Raw genomic sequence first — 17,404 nt, forward strand, 5'->3', positions numbered from 1 at the left:
TCATTATAAATAAATTTCTATCAAAAATATGGCTCAAAGCACTTTTTATATTATTTATATTAACAATAACAATGTATACACATGGTTGCGTATGAATACACAACGTCAGAGTGGGCGTGTTGCCATAAAAATTGGCAACATTGAAAATAAAACTAATACTTTTAACCAATCAGAAGACAGTTAATACACAAACTTTATTTATTTTCATGTGCATCTAGGCAAAATTTGTTTAGTCAACATTAAACAGACAAGGAAATTCCATACCCTATTAAAAATATATCTTTTGTATTTCATAGAATCAAACCTTTATATTTACAGGCATAATGATACTATAGTAATTTGCTTGATCAAAACAAACCTGATAAACTGTTATATGCTCTTCCAGAACCCTTTTTCTGCCAGCATGTGTCTGTTGATGCATGTATACCCTCTTGTTGTTGACTATCTGAAAGAAAATGAACCAGTTTAATATTGATAAATTTGAAATTTGAAAATGCACTTTTTAGAAATAATGTCAAGTTTAAATGTAGCAACATAAATTAACATTTTCACATTTGGCTGATAATTAGTATTGCATTTGAAGAGTTGATTTAATAGTTTTCTATCAAGATAACTAGTGATACATACTTGTAACTTCAGCACAACATGTTCTGAGACAGATACAGTCTGCACCGAATATCTTTTCTAACTTCCAGTCAGAAGACCAATTTTGAACATTCTTTATATATACATGATATATGTGGCTAAACAAAGAATTTTTTAAGATTTGCAAAAACTGACAAGTCCAACTTGAATTTTGTCATTGATAATGCCGGGCAACAGATATGGAGCTAAGGTTTCAGACTGCGAGATTTACATATTAAATGTGATATTTATTGAATAAAAGTTGCTTTGTTTGAGAAAAAAAAGTTTGAGGTTTTATGAAGTGTACCAGCTGACACATGTATGTTATTTCATATACTGTAACCAGCTGTTTATAAGTTGAAACAATCCTAAAATACTCATGTACAATATAAAAAACTCAAAGTTACTCCTAACATTTCTTTTTAAATGTTTTTCCTCCATTCAGTTGAATATATAATATATGTTAAAGAAATGCTTTCCAGGTAAATTCATATTATTTTGACTTTTGCCGAAAGACAAATGCATTTAAAAAACATATCCTTTTATTTTCAATATAAAAATAACATTTCTAAATCTAATCTTTATAGTAATTATAGCCAGTGATCTACATGAATAAATATTTAATGATTGAGGAATTCTCACCAGAACAAAACTATTGTGAAAGCTGCATTTATATGTATTTTTATACAGTCGTGTGATCTAACCTTCATTAAGTGAAATAGCTTCAACAGCTTTCTCTAACAAAAATTTCCTTTCTGAGGCCTCTGCACTACATTCCATCACTTCACCAATCTCAATTTCTCTGTCCTTCAGGGTCTTGGAGTTTATACAATGTATATTCATTGCTGCTAGCAGATTGTTTAATTGGGTCTCCCCAATTCCAGCATGAATCATCCCTGAAAATTTTATGTTAAAATAAGCATCTAAATTTCATAAAATTTATTTGACTACAAATACTTATTTGTTCAATATGGTATCAATTAATACATATACTGAAATGTAGTAATCATACTAAAAGCAACATTTTCAGAAATAATTACCTTCTTCTTCATCCATTCTCATGAAAAAATAGATGTTTTTTTTACATGCCAGAAATGCAATTTTGTTTGATACTACACATTAATGACTAATTTTGGTGAAACTATTAGCAGAATCTGTCAATTTCTGCTAGTTCAATCTCGCATTCTTGCATGTTTAAACGCACAGGCGTTATTTAATTCCTTTGAAAATTTATAAGTTAAACAGTCATTGTGAAAAAATAGTTTAGAATATGGAAAAAAACTTTCTTACCCTGACCAGTACAAAAGAACTTTCCTTATTTTATACCTTTAATCTTAAAGTGGAGAATGAAAACCATTAACCAAATTTCTATTAGCCCTAATTTTATTAATTTTCGCATTGGTGTCAAGTGCATACTGTTTATTATCTGAACAGATTATGTTAAAGAGTGTTGAAAATTTTATTGAATCTCAACTAATTTATTACTTTCTCTTTGAGGTGCATAGTAGAATATGTATTTATTGATACATGTATTTGTTAACCGAAAAAAAAAATAGTCAGTCAATTTGTGAGTACTGTATAGATAATAAATAAAATTGTTTCTGTTTGTATATGCCTGTCCCAAATCAGGAGCCTGTAATTCAGTAATTGTTGTTTGTTTATGGGTTACATATTTGTTTTTCTTTAATTTTTTCGCACACAAATTAGGCTGTTAGTTTTCTTGTTTGACATTTTCATTTCAAGGGCTTTTTTATAGCTGACTATGAGGTATTGGCTTAACTTATTGTTGAAGGCCATACGGTGACCTATAGTTGTTAATTTCTGTGTCATTTGGTCTCTAACCGTCTTTTGTGTAGAGTTGTCCTATTGGCAATCATACCACATCCTTTTTTTTATATTGTAAATTCTTTTCATGATCTAAAATTTGTACATCATTGTTAGTATTACCAGGCTACTTTTTCCAAACAATTATTAATCCATCAAGGACAAGAACTAAATCAGTCAGTGAGAATCATTATCTCATTGAACCATGAATGCTTCAAAACAAGCTATCAACTTTTAAACATTCTCATGTGTTTCCATACATATCTAGAATATATATGATATTATCATATATAAATATCTGATTAAATTTATTAAACTTTAATACATGTACATGTATTCTTGATATATATTTTTTTATAGTAAGGAGAACAAAACAAGGGCCAGTGGACTCTGCTGACTATGAGATATGGGCTTTGCTTATTGACGTTATTGTTGAAGGCTGTATATGGTGACCTATAGTTGTTAATTTTAGAGTAATTTTGGTCTATGTGGAGATTTGTCTCATTGGCAATCATATATACCACATCATCAACTTTAATATGTATGGGCGAACAAACTCACTGCAGACGAACATGTTATCAGGAAAAACAGACCTTTTACCGCACATAGTGGACAAAAAGTTTTCGTAAGAAATGACTACATGTAGCTACAACATACCTATACCAAAAGTACAATCTCTTAATACATACATGTACACATGATTATTTCAGAGAAAGTCTCCATATGACTGGCTCAATGCAATAATTGGTAGTCATTTATAATTAGAAAAGATAATAAAAGAGTAACATATTAAAGTACCTGTAGCCACTTTAGTATTTATATCAAAAATACCATTTCCTCTCTTCACTTCAGTACGATAGTGAGTTTTGCCCAATTTGATTCGGTCAACATTTCCACATTCAGTACACTGAACAAACAATATTCCTGACAAGCCAAGGGGTCTGACTCCAAGTGAGTTATGCAGGTGCAAAGGAGTACAACACTTAGTGCATTGTTGTAATTGTTTGGCAAGGACATCAAGTTCTACCACAAAACGGCAATAACTTAAATCAACAAGATCTGATGGAATGTTTGTGAAGTCTAAGTCAAAATCTACATTGTAATCATTTTCTGCCGAATCTATAACAATTTCGTTTTGGAAAACAGGATCAGAACAGTTAGTGATTGTGGTTTCTTTGACGTAAGGATGGTCGATAGAAATATCAGGGACAACATGTATATCAATTTCATCTTCAAAAGTTTGTGTTACACAATTTGGTCGGTTGTAAACCAAGTTTTCTACTCTTTTAGTTTTCTGTATTTGTTTATTCTTTGAAAACTTCCCTCGCTCATTTCTTACTACAGACATACTCCTACAGCAGACGATATTCTGGTTATAATATAGTTTACGGTTGTTCCGATTTATTTTACTTACCATTTGTCTCGAGTTCTTTCAGGTGCACAGGACTTTGGCTGGTTCATTTCGTAGGTGAAACAGCATATAAAAGACATATAAAAACACCGAAATGTTCATCAGATTCCGTCGTTTCCGTTTATTATTTCGTAGTCTACAATAACCGCCTGAATAGTACAAACTACATAAATAACTTTCGTTTTTGACTTCCTTGTTTACATTTTATAAAACCGGAAGTGCAAAATTTAATAACAAAATAACTCATGAGATAAAAATAAATATAAATAAACGTAAGGTAAGATATTGTATTAATAAACAAATGTTTTATTGGTTCAAAACTATTTTTAATACGCTAAATAATAATGTATGAATTGTTGTGACAACTGGCCGGTTTCCGTCATGGATACCGTAACTATGCGCAACTTGTTTCGCAGTGGGCGCGAAAATTTAAACCCGTGAGCCCCCTTAACACAACTGTATTGCTTCATTCTCCTCTTGGGAAATACATTCAAATACAAACAAAACAAGTTACTTGATAGTCGATTTTGCCTTTTGTTAGCTATTATTCGTGTGTTTCTTTGTCCAATATGTTCTCCTATTTATTTGTATTGTAGCCCTGTAATGTTATGTTGTCATTATATGTTATATTTAAAATTGCCATTAAAGCGGGAGGTTTGGTATGCCACACAACAAGGTTCAACCCACCATTTATTTCTTTAAAAAATGTCCTGTACCAATTCAGGAATATGGCCATTGTTATATTATAGTTCGTTTCTAGGTGTGTTACATTTTAACGTCGTGTTTCTGTTGTGTCGTTTGTCAATGTTTGTTTTCTCTTATATGTGAGTGTGAATTCACATTACTATAAGACGTGTCACGGTACTTTTCTATCCAAAATTGATGTTATATTTGTTATTCTCATCGGATTTTGTCTTATGCTTAGTTCGTTTCTGTGTGTGTTACATTTTAATGTTGTGTCGTTGTTCTCCTCTCATATTTAATGCGTTTCCCTCAGTTTTAGTTTGTTACCCGGATTCGTTTTTTTCTATCGATTTATGAGTTTCGAACAGCGGCATACTTCTGTTGCCTTTATTTGGGATTTCATATTTGTCAATAATGCTGTAGTAACTGATAATTTTTTAAGACTGTCTGTTGAGTTTGCAGCGCCCATGGTATCTAATTCGTTACACATATCTTTTCTTAAATTTGCCAATCGGGTGCTACTAGATCCAGATTCTCTTGCCAGTTTTTCTTCTGGTAGTTTTTTTTCAATATAACTGGTACCAATAACGCTCTGTATGAATCATTAGTTTGTCCTAGTGATTTTAACCCTCTTATGTATATTTCAATGTTATCATAAAAAATACAGAGGCTGAAAAGTGAGTATCTAGGCGCATGATTATAAATTAATGACTGAAAATCATTCATGATCCATTAAGTTCTGAAACGGAGAAAAAATTAACATGTTCTTGTTGTAATAAGTTAATGTTTAAATTACTGTCTTTGTTATAGTAAATAATTATTCACCTAAAGCGATGTATTTTTGTGTGACTATGTGTAGAGTTTTTTTTCGGCGTACTGGTCATAACCTGACTGTTATAATTTTCTTTTTTATATGACTACGCTAGTCCAAATAGGTGAAATTAATAAAAAGATCATGTTTTAAAAATATGCTAGTTGTAATTTTTATGAAAATTCCCCATCTTTAAAAGCAACAACACTGTACAAAATCAATTACAGAATTAAAGGCAACAAGGGTGAAGCCTTGTTCAAATATAGTTGATATTCAAAGACAGTAATCACTTATTGTCAGTTTTTGCTTGAAGTGATTTAGAGATAAATATACGCAAGTTCTAAATTAAATTAATTGAATCAGAGTTTTCAATATTTACAAAATTCACTTTTGGCAACATGCAAAACATTGCGGCGAAGTGTATTACTAATTTAGAACCTTAAATCATATTTATGTTTCGTTTTTAAGTAAAAGGAAGCAAATGCTTGACATACTCATGTCAAAATGCATAAGGCTATTAATGTTTTATGTACTTGTATATCTTAAATAAAAAATAAGCGTCTTCTTGGTTTTTTTTCTACTGAATATTTACAGAATTAAAAAAGCCAATGTATAAATCAATAAGACAGCGTTTTACAAGTTTTGGGATTTGTTTTGCTTACCACGCACATTTTAAATACATACCAGCTGTAAATAAGTATTTTATATATTTATGTATTTGTTAGATTTGGGTGTATTACTAAATGTTAATCTGTCAACCCCTTTCAAATAGATATTACAATGTTGTGAGATAAGACCACTATTTCAGGCAACAGTAAAACTGGGCTTTGAGAGCTACTAACATATGTATCCCCACCACATTGTTTATGTGACTGTCCTCATTTAAGGCATTGGTATATCTCTGGGGTTCGTGTTGTTTATTCTTTAGTTTTCTATGTTGTGTCATGTGTACTATTGTTTTTCTGTTTTTCTTTTTCATTTTTAGCCATGGCGTTGTCAGTTTGTTTTAGATATATGAGTTTGACTGTCCCTTTGGTATCTTTCGTCCCTCTTTTAAATCGACCAAGAAGTGACGTAACCAAAGTTAAAATTTTGAATAAAAGCATGCAGCATCCGCAATGCGAGTCCATACTTAGTCGAAATGTCACAATCAGGACAATAACTCAATATTAAAGAATAGACGACTATACCAGTAGCGAAAGATCTTAGGCAGCGATAATAAATCGTCAGTAAGCTACGACAGCGACACCTGCATCGGTCATCAAAATTAGTGATGTTTACCATAAAACTTATGTATTGTCGATTTAAGGTCAAGTTACAGTAGATGGGCTATGTCACTGATTTTCTTAATATTTTGTATACAACTTTGGCTGGTTCAACTTTAATTAAAAATCGAAAAAAATAATGCATTTGTCTCTTTGTTGGTCTGAAATATTACTGATTGAATTCTTTCAAAAAATGTGAACATTTGCATTGAAAGAACATAACACCGGCAAAAAACGTTCCTAAATTTGTCTTTAAATCATAAAATTTAAAATTAAAAAAAAAAAATTAGATTTTTCTTTAAAAATCATATGTTGTTGGTACATAAATTACCTGTTTGAGGATGTAAAACAATAATATGGTCACCGACTGCGTTTTCGTGGTATAAATCATTCGAATTGGTGTATTAGGTGAAAAAAAATACCACAAAACGTCGAAATATTCGTAACGTCGCGTTGTAGGCCGTACAACGTCAATTATTGACGTTTTTCACTACCAACAAGGAAACAGATTGGTTTACATGACCATATGATTATTTTAAATCACTAAAACGGATATTTATGAAAACATTCAATCAGTAATATTTCAGACAATAAAAGAGATAACTGCATTACTTTTTTCGATATTCAGATATAATTCAACGAGCAAAAGTTGTATGCACACTTTTACCAAAGCCTATTTACAGTTCATTGACCTTAAGCCGATTTTTTTACATATTAAAACTCCTTTGGAGGAGTCTTGGTGTAAGAAGCACGCCCTTTCAATCATGTCTATACATAACGATGCTGAAGATAGTATCTTACTGCCTAGAAACAGTTAATTGCTATTTGAAAAAAAAACGTTTGTCATATATTCTAGTTTTTTATTTTAGCCATTATCGAGGAAAAGATCAAATCATGAAGTAAACCATCTACTTCCGGTATCATTCTTAATCCCATGTTCACTGGGATATATGAAAGCACTCATTAAAATGTGCGTTATTGAGTGAAAGAACATCGTCATTATATCTGTAAATGAAGTAAAGAACTTTTTGTGTATTTTTTGTCCTACAAAAGTTTCTGTATGAATTCTGATTTATATAAGAAGAAGAAAAAACAAGTCGATAAATAGTGGAGCACGACAAGTGCTCATTGGCACACCGAATGCCTGTTGAAGTATTAGTTTCCAAACCCAACAAATATTTTATCGATAAAAATGTCAATCATGTTAATAATATCATCTTTGGTTTATTTTGTCGGGGGAAAAAGGGGGTCGGTGTGGTTCTACCCAAAGTAAGATCTTTATCACCTAAAACAAAAACAAAAAAATTGTATCTATGTTTCTAATTTTAAGGAAAAAGATCTGTTAAATCATATGATGTTATAAATAGGTATCAAGTATGAAGATGGAAGAAATGTTTTCATAATCGACATAAAGCATTTGTTAATTTAATAATATAATGAATAGGTTTTTTTCACTTGCGAATATATTATTAAAAGACATTCATCGACATATGACCTACACTGACATATATCCGTGGTTATCTGTATTAAAGAATAAGTAAAGAGTATTTGTAAACAATTATTAACGTTAAATGGCTCTAGGCGGAATCCTCTTCTTCGTATACACACCTTTTCTTAGGCCATTTCATGTAACCACCCGTCTAGTGAAATTTTTTAACATAACGAAGGTTATTAACTTGACATAATATCATTGTGTGCTTAATATTGAATTATTTTCTGATACGATCTCATCCATACGGTTTACAACTCTATTTATGTATCCGATAAGATTAGGACATTTAAATATACTAGTGACTTAAACTTTCATATATATTTATATTGGCATTTTTCGGAATAAATGTTTAATCACTGGTGTTAGATATATTTTATATACATGTACCTATATGGAGTTATTTTCTTTCAGAATGATAGGTCACACTTTTGAAAAATCATCCGGACGATACCAAGTTTCAATGAAATTTGCTTAAAGGCATAAACAAATGACCTGTGTAAGGTCATTATATTCCTTGGTTAAAATTCAAACTATAATTTACTTAAACATTTAAATCGTTTTTATAGTTATTGTGTGTTGTTGCCAATTGGGTTTTTACTTTTCAATTTTTTATCTTTGATATGTTTAATGCAGAAACAATCCTTTCCTCCGTTTATTATCCTGAAATACCAAAAACCGTCGTTGACGCACATTTTAACTTTCGAGACAAATAATGTGAAGTTTTGTTAATTTATCGCTACAATAAAGGGACATTGTATGAAATGAATTTAATAACTTAATGCAAAATTTTCATAACACTTTTAAAACAAGCCAGATTTAACACAATCATGATTTTGAATATCTTAACGTCGCGTTGTAGACCGTACAACGTCAATTATTGACGTTTTTCACTACCAACAATGAAACAGATTGGTTAACTTGACCATATGATTATTTTAAATCATTAAAACGGATATTTATGAAAGCATTCGTTTTTGATGCGTTTTGTTATTTGATTTTGCCATGTCATTATGGACTTTCCCAATTGATCTTCCTCTAAGTTCAGTATTTTTGTGATTTTACTTTTTATTGATTCACACTTTATTAGAAATCATACTTTTACCCATGTCTATTCGTTTTTCGTGTTACATACCTGGAGGATAAAAGCTTATGTGAAGGGGTACTGCCAGTCACCACTTATAAAAAAGTAGTGCTGCATATACCTACGCGTATAATTATTACCCATGTAGATCTTCATATCTTTTATTTAAACACCTTTTCTTTATGTAACTATGTTGTTTTTAACATTTGTTTATTTGTCTCAGGCTTGTTCACATTGCTAACGGTAATTATCTGTACCATAGCCTAGCATTGACGCCTACTAGTTACACCACTATTGATCTCTATCATATTATATTTAAGGTGTAATACATGTATAGGTGCCTGTAGGTTACATCAATATAGATCTGTACCAAAGTCTATCATTAGAGCCTGCAGATCACACTGCTAGTTATCTGTACCATAGCCTATAATAGGAGCCTTTTATAAGTATATTTGAATAATAGCAATATTCCCATATTACACAGTTGCTACTGGGCTCGATAAACAAGTAACAAATGATGATAGTAGAGAAAACAATTTGAAGTGATTGAACTTCACCTATGTTCGTATATAACTGCAAATATCTAAAGACCCGATCATTAATTGTTTGAATGATGGAAGCTGTTGTACATACCATACCTTTACTATTCACTCTGCTTCTTCAATTGATCATTTCATATGGTGAGTACTTTAATATATACATATTTAAAAAGCAAAATAACGAAAATACTGACGAATTAAACAGTCAACGATAGATGGCAATGAATATGAATAATTTTTGTTTTGTTTGATATACATGATTAAAAGAAAATTTTTAAGATTGTAAAATTTTATATTGTTTGTTCAAAGTTGCAAATGCTTTGTGCTATTCAGAATCAAATTTAATTAAGACAATTCCACATCGACACACACAGCGATACCTATAGTCGTTAGATATACTGTTATTGAGACAAATATCCGCAAATACCCCAGATCTCAATCCTGAATCTAACTGCTGACCAAGTTCTTGCGCTTGGACTAGAGACTGAACATTTCATAAATTATTGTTTGAATTTAAATCACTAATCTTATTCTCATTCAATTGAAAAACAAAAGGAACACCTAAAATCATCAAGTAGTGCGATTTCAGATAAAAGAGAGGCAAAAGATTTCAAACGAACATTCAAACTCAAATCTGTCGTGATCCGAAAGGGTAAGCAGATCCTGCTCCACATGTGGCACATGTCGTGTTACTCATGTTAGTACAAACCCAGGAATAAGTCCGTTATCATCAGTGAAACGGATAATTCATTACGGTCAAACAACTCGTGGTGGCGTCCGTAAAATTACTGAAGGGATGGTTTTAACTTCTCCACCTGGAAATGTTGGTATAATAGCTTCATTGTGAGCAGCATGATAGAAAATACAAGCTCGGGAATTTCGTATAAACTGGGAGATATTTACTCCATATGCAGGCGATTCTGGAATATTACTACATAGAAATAGAAAGTTCACAATTGGGAAGCCGAAATCATCTCTTTTTTTAATGTTTTGTTTTCAACCATCCCTCGTTGTCAATCTCTAGATGTAAGTCAAGATATGACGCAGACCCAATTGTAATGGTTGTATCCTTTATCTCAAGTTCAATGGGATAGATGCGTTCAACATAGTAACCAAATTTTGAATTATTTAGTGAGAGAACATCATCCATATAGCGGAACTTAAGTTAAAGGATACTGCTAACTTATGTTCGTTCTTCCTAAAACAGCTATTTACTATTTCTTTTTGACCTGATTATTTTTATTTTTTTAAACCAGGTAAACGAAAACTATTGGTAGATTAATTCCCACAGTCCCTGCGTACACGTTAAATTCCACATATAGTACAAAAAACTTCTGCACCCCACTCTGATATACCTAAATTAACTTACTTGCTACACAACGAAAGCGCAAACAAATTAACTTACTTTGTACTTTACGCAAGTTCAAGCAAATTAACCTATGGATAAGAAAAAAAGTTGCCATGATTAATGGAAAATTCTTTAAAGCAACGCAAGGAACAGAAGAGGAAGAATCAACGTAACAGCCCAAATTTAACTTTGGAACACTACAAAACAGCATATTACTTTCGCTTCAAATTATGAATCGGCAAAGTAATATTTTTCCCCAAACACATAAGACTCAGTGATTGTATAACAACAGTATAGTTATATCCTTTATCGATAAATCTATTAAATCAAGGATCGAAAAATAATGAACTATACCAAAATTTGATTGCAAAGCAATTTATAACTGACTGTAAACATGTATATAAAACGAAGGCCGTCCCGTTTTTTTTTTTTTAAGTATTGTATGGATACTTGCATGTAAAATTGTAAGATGACTGAAGAGAAATCTATAAATATATGTATACCCTTATTTTCATTTCACATTTAAGGTACAGAATTCTCAGTGTATACCCCAGAAAATAGAGATTACATTATGTTACCTGAGCTCAGCCAATCCATAAGCGAGAGAATTATATCTTTCAAAGTACAAGCTTGTTCAAATGCATATGTTGGTTTAATTTCTGGAACCGACGATACAGATCCTCTATATGAAATTACTATCGGTAATTTTGAGAACACAGAATCATTTATTCGGAACGGTAAATCATCTCCTACTAGATCTAGTACAATGTATGGTCCAGTTTTAGACTGTTCTGCTTATACAGAATTTTGTATAACTTGGGATGATAACACAATCAATGTTAGACGAGGACTTGATGTTACTGGATCTTTGTTTCTCTCTTGGACAAGTGGAACAAATTTGTGGCCAATCCTTAATGTTGGAATTTGCACATCTTATCATGGTGCAACTGGAAACTGGATATTTTATACACAAGGTAATAAAAGATATGGATTATGTGTATGTAGATTTAGATTTGCTCTTTGACTATATTCTATTTCAGAGTTAACTTGTTTTTCGTCAGATGAATATTTTAACATTTTGATATTATTGTTTCATTTTAATATTTCAAAATTTTGATCTGGTTGTTTTGCTTTAATATTCCGACACCTTTATCTGATTGTTTGACTTTAATATTCATGATATTTAAACGTTTTCATTTGATTTATTAACTTTCATACTTCAACATCTTTATCTAATTGTTTTACTTAAATATTTCAATATCTTTATTTGATTGTTCGTCTTTAATGTTTCAACATATTGATATGATTAACTACTTTAAAAAAGAATACATACGATATATTGACGATTGGCACATGCTTATAACTAAATCATTTTTACCAGAGCAAGGTAATGAACTATATGATACAAAAGCCTGTATGTTCATTTACCTAGTGAAAATATCTGATAATAATCATTACTTCAAATTTAAAATAAGATATGTCAGTGAAAATGTCTGATAATAATTAATGCCTTAAATTTTGAATAAAATAATTAAAAAATTAGTAAGTGTTAGTCTGCTGTTCTTGAAATTTAGGCAACAAAAACAAAATATCCGATAATAATTATTACTTCAAATTTAAAATAAGATATGTCAGAGAAAGTATCTGATAATAATCATTACTTAAAATTTAAAATAAGATATGTCAATGAAAATGTCTGATAATAGTCATTACTTCAAATTTAAAATAAGATGAGTCAGTGAAAATATCTGATATTAATCATTTCATTGCCTTAAATTTTGAATGAAATACAGTTAGTTAGTCTCAGTCCGCTGTTCTTGAAATTTAGGCAACTAAACATTTGTATTTTTAGGTCCATTCTGGTTTATAGTTCTCCTGTCCGTATACATCCTTAGCCTCAAATATTTAACTTTGAGCGTTCCTGATTAAGGAAAATCCGGAAAAACGCTTCGGACGCATTGCATTTATAACGTGTTTTTTTCATGTTTTACAGCACTGAGTTTATACCTCTGCTGGTGGACTATCAGTCACCGAGGGTATCATCAGTTCAGTAGTCAGAACATTGGTACTGACATGATTTATAACAAGGAATCTGAAAAAATAGGTCCATTTAGTTGATAGCTCTTCAACGTTTTCGGTCCTTATGCATCCTTGGCTTTCAAATATTCGACTTTGAGCGTTTCTGATGAAGGTAAATCCGGAAAAGCTCTTCGGACGCATGAAATTTAAAATGTGTCGTTTTCCTTTTTTGTGAGAGTACTCAAGCGTTATGTATCATTTTTGTTGCAATGACATTTATTCCTAGCTCTGAAATAATTATTATTGATAGTGTGTGGATGTTATGTTTTAATCATCTTATTCTTCTACAGGATTACAAACTACAACTGATGAGGGAACAACCCTACATAAAGGCATTCCATCCACCGACCTGTTGATCTCAACAGATGAAACAAGTCATCCACCAACAATAGCAACCGTTTTGTTTTCGACTTTATATGATGGTATTTCGACACGGCCACAAACATTCAAACCAACGTTGACAACTCATTATGATACAACAGAGCAACCAAAGAATACTTCACCTGCTATATCTACAACAGATGCACAATCATATAATAATGCATGTTCATGGGTTTGTCCAAAAGCATTAGGCAAACCAACCAGTAAAGTGCCGGTTACTCAATTAAAAATAGATAAGAAAACGTTATCATCATATAAAAGAAAGCAACAGTGTGCAACGGATCCAAGAAAATCTTCGTATTATATTGGGTGTGTCGGTTTAACAATATTAATCCTATATTTTGCTTTCATAGTGCTTCTAGATTGTTTACCTAAAGTCTGACATTTTTGTCTATTTCTATTACGTTGACATTGATGTTATATAAAAAAAAATGCAAAATCACAAAAAAATACTGAACTCAGAGGAAAATCAAATCGGAAAGTCCCTAATTACATGGCAAAATCAAATGACAAAACACATCACAAACGAATGGACAACAACTGTCATATTCCTGACTTGGTACAGGCATTTTCAAATGTAGAAAATGGTGGATTAACCCTGGTTTTATAGCGCTAAACCAGGTTTAATCCACAATTTTCTACATTTGAAATATAAATCACATCAGTAGACTCTCAATTTCGTGATTCAATTCAGCTAAATGTTTTAATTGAGAGTTAACTATGAGTCTTCTGTAAATAAAACACAAGTTTGACACACTACATTTTAATCCTGTATTTGTTGCCATTTTTAAAACCAGTAAATTGATGATGCTGGTGATCTTTTCGTAATCAAGAATTTTACCTAATCACTCCTATGTCGACATGACATAAAGTTAATGTGGTAACTTTCTGATAGTTTTATTGTTTAAAAATATTAAATCACTCCTAACTAGGCAATAATTGATTACATAAAATTAGCTATATTTTATATAACCCTTGTCATCCGTAAAGCATATTTACGTTTTTGTTGTCGTTCTCTTTGTTGTTTTTCTGTTTTGTTTGTTTTTTCTTTTCATCATGAAGTCGCAACTAATCATGTCGTACATGTTGATACAGTCAAAATTTGTTCTAGTTCGATAACGACGTTTGAGATACCTCCTGCCAAATCTCATTTTAATCGGATTTAAGGTTTAACTTTTCGCTAATCATATACCTGTGTATTTTAATTCAAATATTTTGCTACTAACTTTTTGAGTGTAAGAACATTTCTATTGAGGTTAAGTGCATGCGTCAGAAAGCAATTCATATTATTTATGTTATTAATGAAAAATGTACACGTTCAACGGTTCTTTACAAAAGACGAACTCTTTAAGGCACACATGATGTTATTTTTAACAATAGTTATATATTATTTTCTGTTTTGCAAAACACAGTACGCATATTTGCCAAGGCATAAAACTGTTGAAAACATTTATTGTTGTGTTGTTTTATTAATATCGAATTCAATTTGGTAAATAGTACGAATGCATTTAATAATATCTTTATAAAAGAGGCACATTATAAAGTATGTTAATATAAGGTCATTAAATGTGGGTTTATCGTTGCCCTTATCATATTTATCTTTAATATTCATTTTTTCTCATTTCAAAAGAATTCCTTTCTTCAATGATATTTGAAGTTTTTAAAGTTCGGTATTTGATGTTGATATTCCGTTATTTCTGTATCATTTTTTGTTTTGTTTTTACGTATTTTTTTCTGAAACATGGAAAATGTTAAGTGATATAGATACAATGGATAAGCGTTGATTCTTGAAAAAGAAACCATGAACCACAATGGTTTAAGTCATGAAAATACACACTTTCGACGATACAATCTATGTCATGTGATTTGAGGCATATATTTTTTTAAATCCAATCCATTTACGCGTGCTTTTGACACACCAATTAATAAAATATATTCTTGTAAAAAGACCTGCTACGATGATTTGTATTCCTCTACCTATTTAAAGCTACAGTTACTAAGTGAATCTACCTGTGTTCGAAATCTTGGAGTTTTTCTCGATCAAACCCTCAGCATGCAGCAACAGACAAATCCAATTACCAAATCCTGTTTCCATCAGATTCGTAACATAGGACGGATTCGATCATGTATAACGGAGGACGCTTGCAAAACTCTTGTATGCTCTCTTGTTACGTCGCGACTTGATTAAGGTAATGCTTTGATTTATGGTGTGAATGCCTCGAGTCTATCCAAACTTCAACGTGTTCAGAACATAGCTGCCAGACTAGTGACCCGCATAAAGAAGTTTGAACATATAACTCTAACACTTATGACTCTTCATTGGCTACCATTCAAATTCCGATGCCAGTACAAACTGTTGCTTTACGCATTCATAGCATTGCATGGATTTGCACCTTCGTATCTTAGTGAACTAATTCATTTTTACAAACAAGCACGATCGTTGCGATCTGAAAATGCTTCTTTAATTGAGATGCCAAAAAATTCACGGACCAAAATATATGGTGAACGGAGGTTCCATGTGGCGGCCAGGATTCTGTGGAATAGCCTTCCGGCAAATCTGCGAAATGAACAATCGCTAGAACTATTTAAGAAAGGACTAAAGACGCATCTATTCAAAGTTGCATTTGTGGATCGCTCATAAGTTAAGACCTGGAACTTTATTCTGATTTTATGTTTTTCTGTATATTTCGATATAACGTTTGTATTTGGAATATTTTAGTAACTTATTTTTAAATACAAAATTCAGCAAATTTTAGAAATATTTAGTTATTCAAATTTTGACTTAATCATTAATAATTCTTTTAAGTCATTTTTTACCAAGTTGCTGTAGTCTTAACTTTTTATAGTTGAATTGATGTATGCTTTATACATATTTCGGTATATTTTTAACTTTGTAATTTCGTGTATGTACGAACTTGTGTACTTTTGTTTTAACATGTAAAGCGCTTAGAGTGATTGTATTTTTATGTAATGCGCTATAAAAAAAATGCTTTTTTCCGTCGCTAACAGTAATCTTTAGACGGATATGTTTTCCAAGTGTTATCAAATAACGTACCTTGTGATTAATAGGTACGCAATGTTTTTGAAAATTATAGTCATATTTCCAGCGTCGAATTTGAAAAATGATGTTACCATCAGTGTATTCATCATTCCTAATCTTTTTTATAAAACTTCACTATATGTTTTATGCTGGTTGATGTGGGTAGGATTTCAATTGATAACAGTACAACGATTTATAAATTAATTCAACTAACAAACATACATTGATTACCCATACATAGTAAAGTAAAATCCGTTAGTGCTTTGTTTGAATATCTTAACTTTTATGAACAAATTTTCCAAGCAAAGTGTCACTTAATTGGTGTTTTTAACAATAACTTAAAGAACGCAGAAAGCTGCTACTCAGATTGTAAAATGTCGTAAGTGTTTGAGCAAAACATCAATAAAGCAAGGTTTTATGAAAAAACACCTCGTCTTTTTTCTCAAAGACTAAAAGATAAATATTTAGTGTCAACTTTAAAACAAAATACAGGTTACTGGATTTCAATTTTTTGTACCTTAACCAATGTTGTCTGTGTTGTTCCCTTAATTTTATAAGTATAAAGGCCCCTTTAAAAACTGTCTTACAAGACAGATGTTAAGCCAGGTATTAACCCAGGTAGTCAACCTAGGCAATATCCTTCATCATAAATTAGTACAATCGAAAATACCTCCTTATTTCAAAGACCAGTCTGTACCAATAATTTCTTATACCTATACCAAACCTATTGCAACTAAAATTTTCAATTACAAACGTGTTTTGCAGGATCTCGATATTGACGACTTCAAGTCTAAACCTCCTGATTGCACTTGTGCTAGTTCCAAA

General features: G+C 31.2%; 1 protein-coding gene across 1 annotated transcript; it reads right to left on the reverse strand.

Annotated features, from left to right (window-relative positions):
• Positions 1 to 252: 252 nt before the first annotated feature.
• On the reverse strand, positions 253 to 3,853 carry LOC139515842 (uncharacterized). The gene is made up of 3 exons (XM_071305569.1): positions 3,247 to 3,853; positions 1,329 to 1,520; positions 253 to 445 (listed from the first exon to the last, which is right to left on the reverse strand). The coding sequence occupies exons 1-3, from the start codon at positions 3,794 to 3,796 to the stop codon at positions 348 to 350; spliced, it is 840 nt and encodes a 279-aa protein (XP_071161670.1). The 5' UTR covers positions 3,797 to 3,853; the 3' UTR covers positions 253 to 347.
• Between the last annotated feature and the right edge of the window lie 13,551 nt (positions 3,854 to 17,404).

This window comes from Mytilus edulis, chromosome 3 (assembly GCF_963676685.1).
Source record: "Mytilus edulis chromosome 3, xbMytEdul2.2, whole genome shotgun sequence".
NCBI lineage: Eukaryota > Metazoa > Mollusca > Bivalvia > Mytilida > Mytilidae > Mytilus > Mytilus edulis.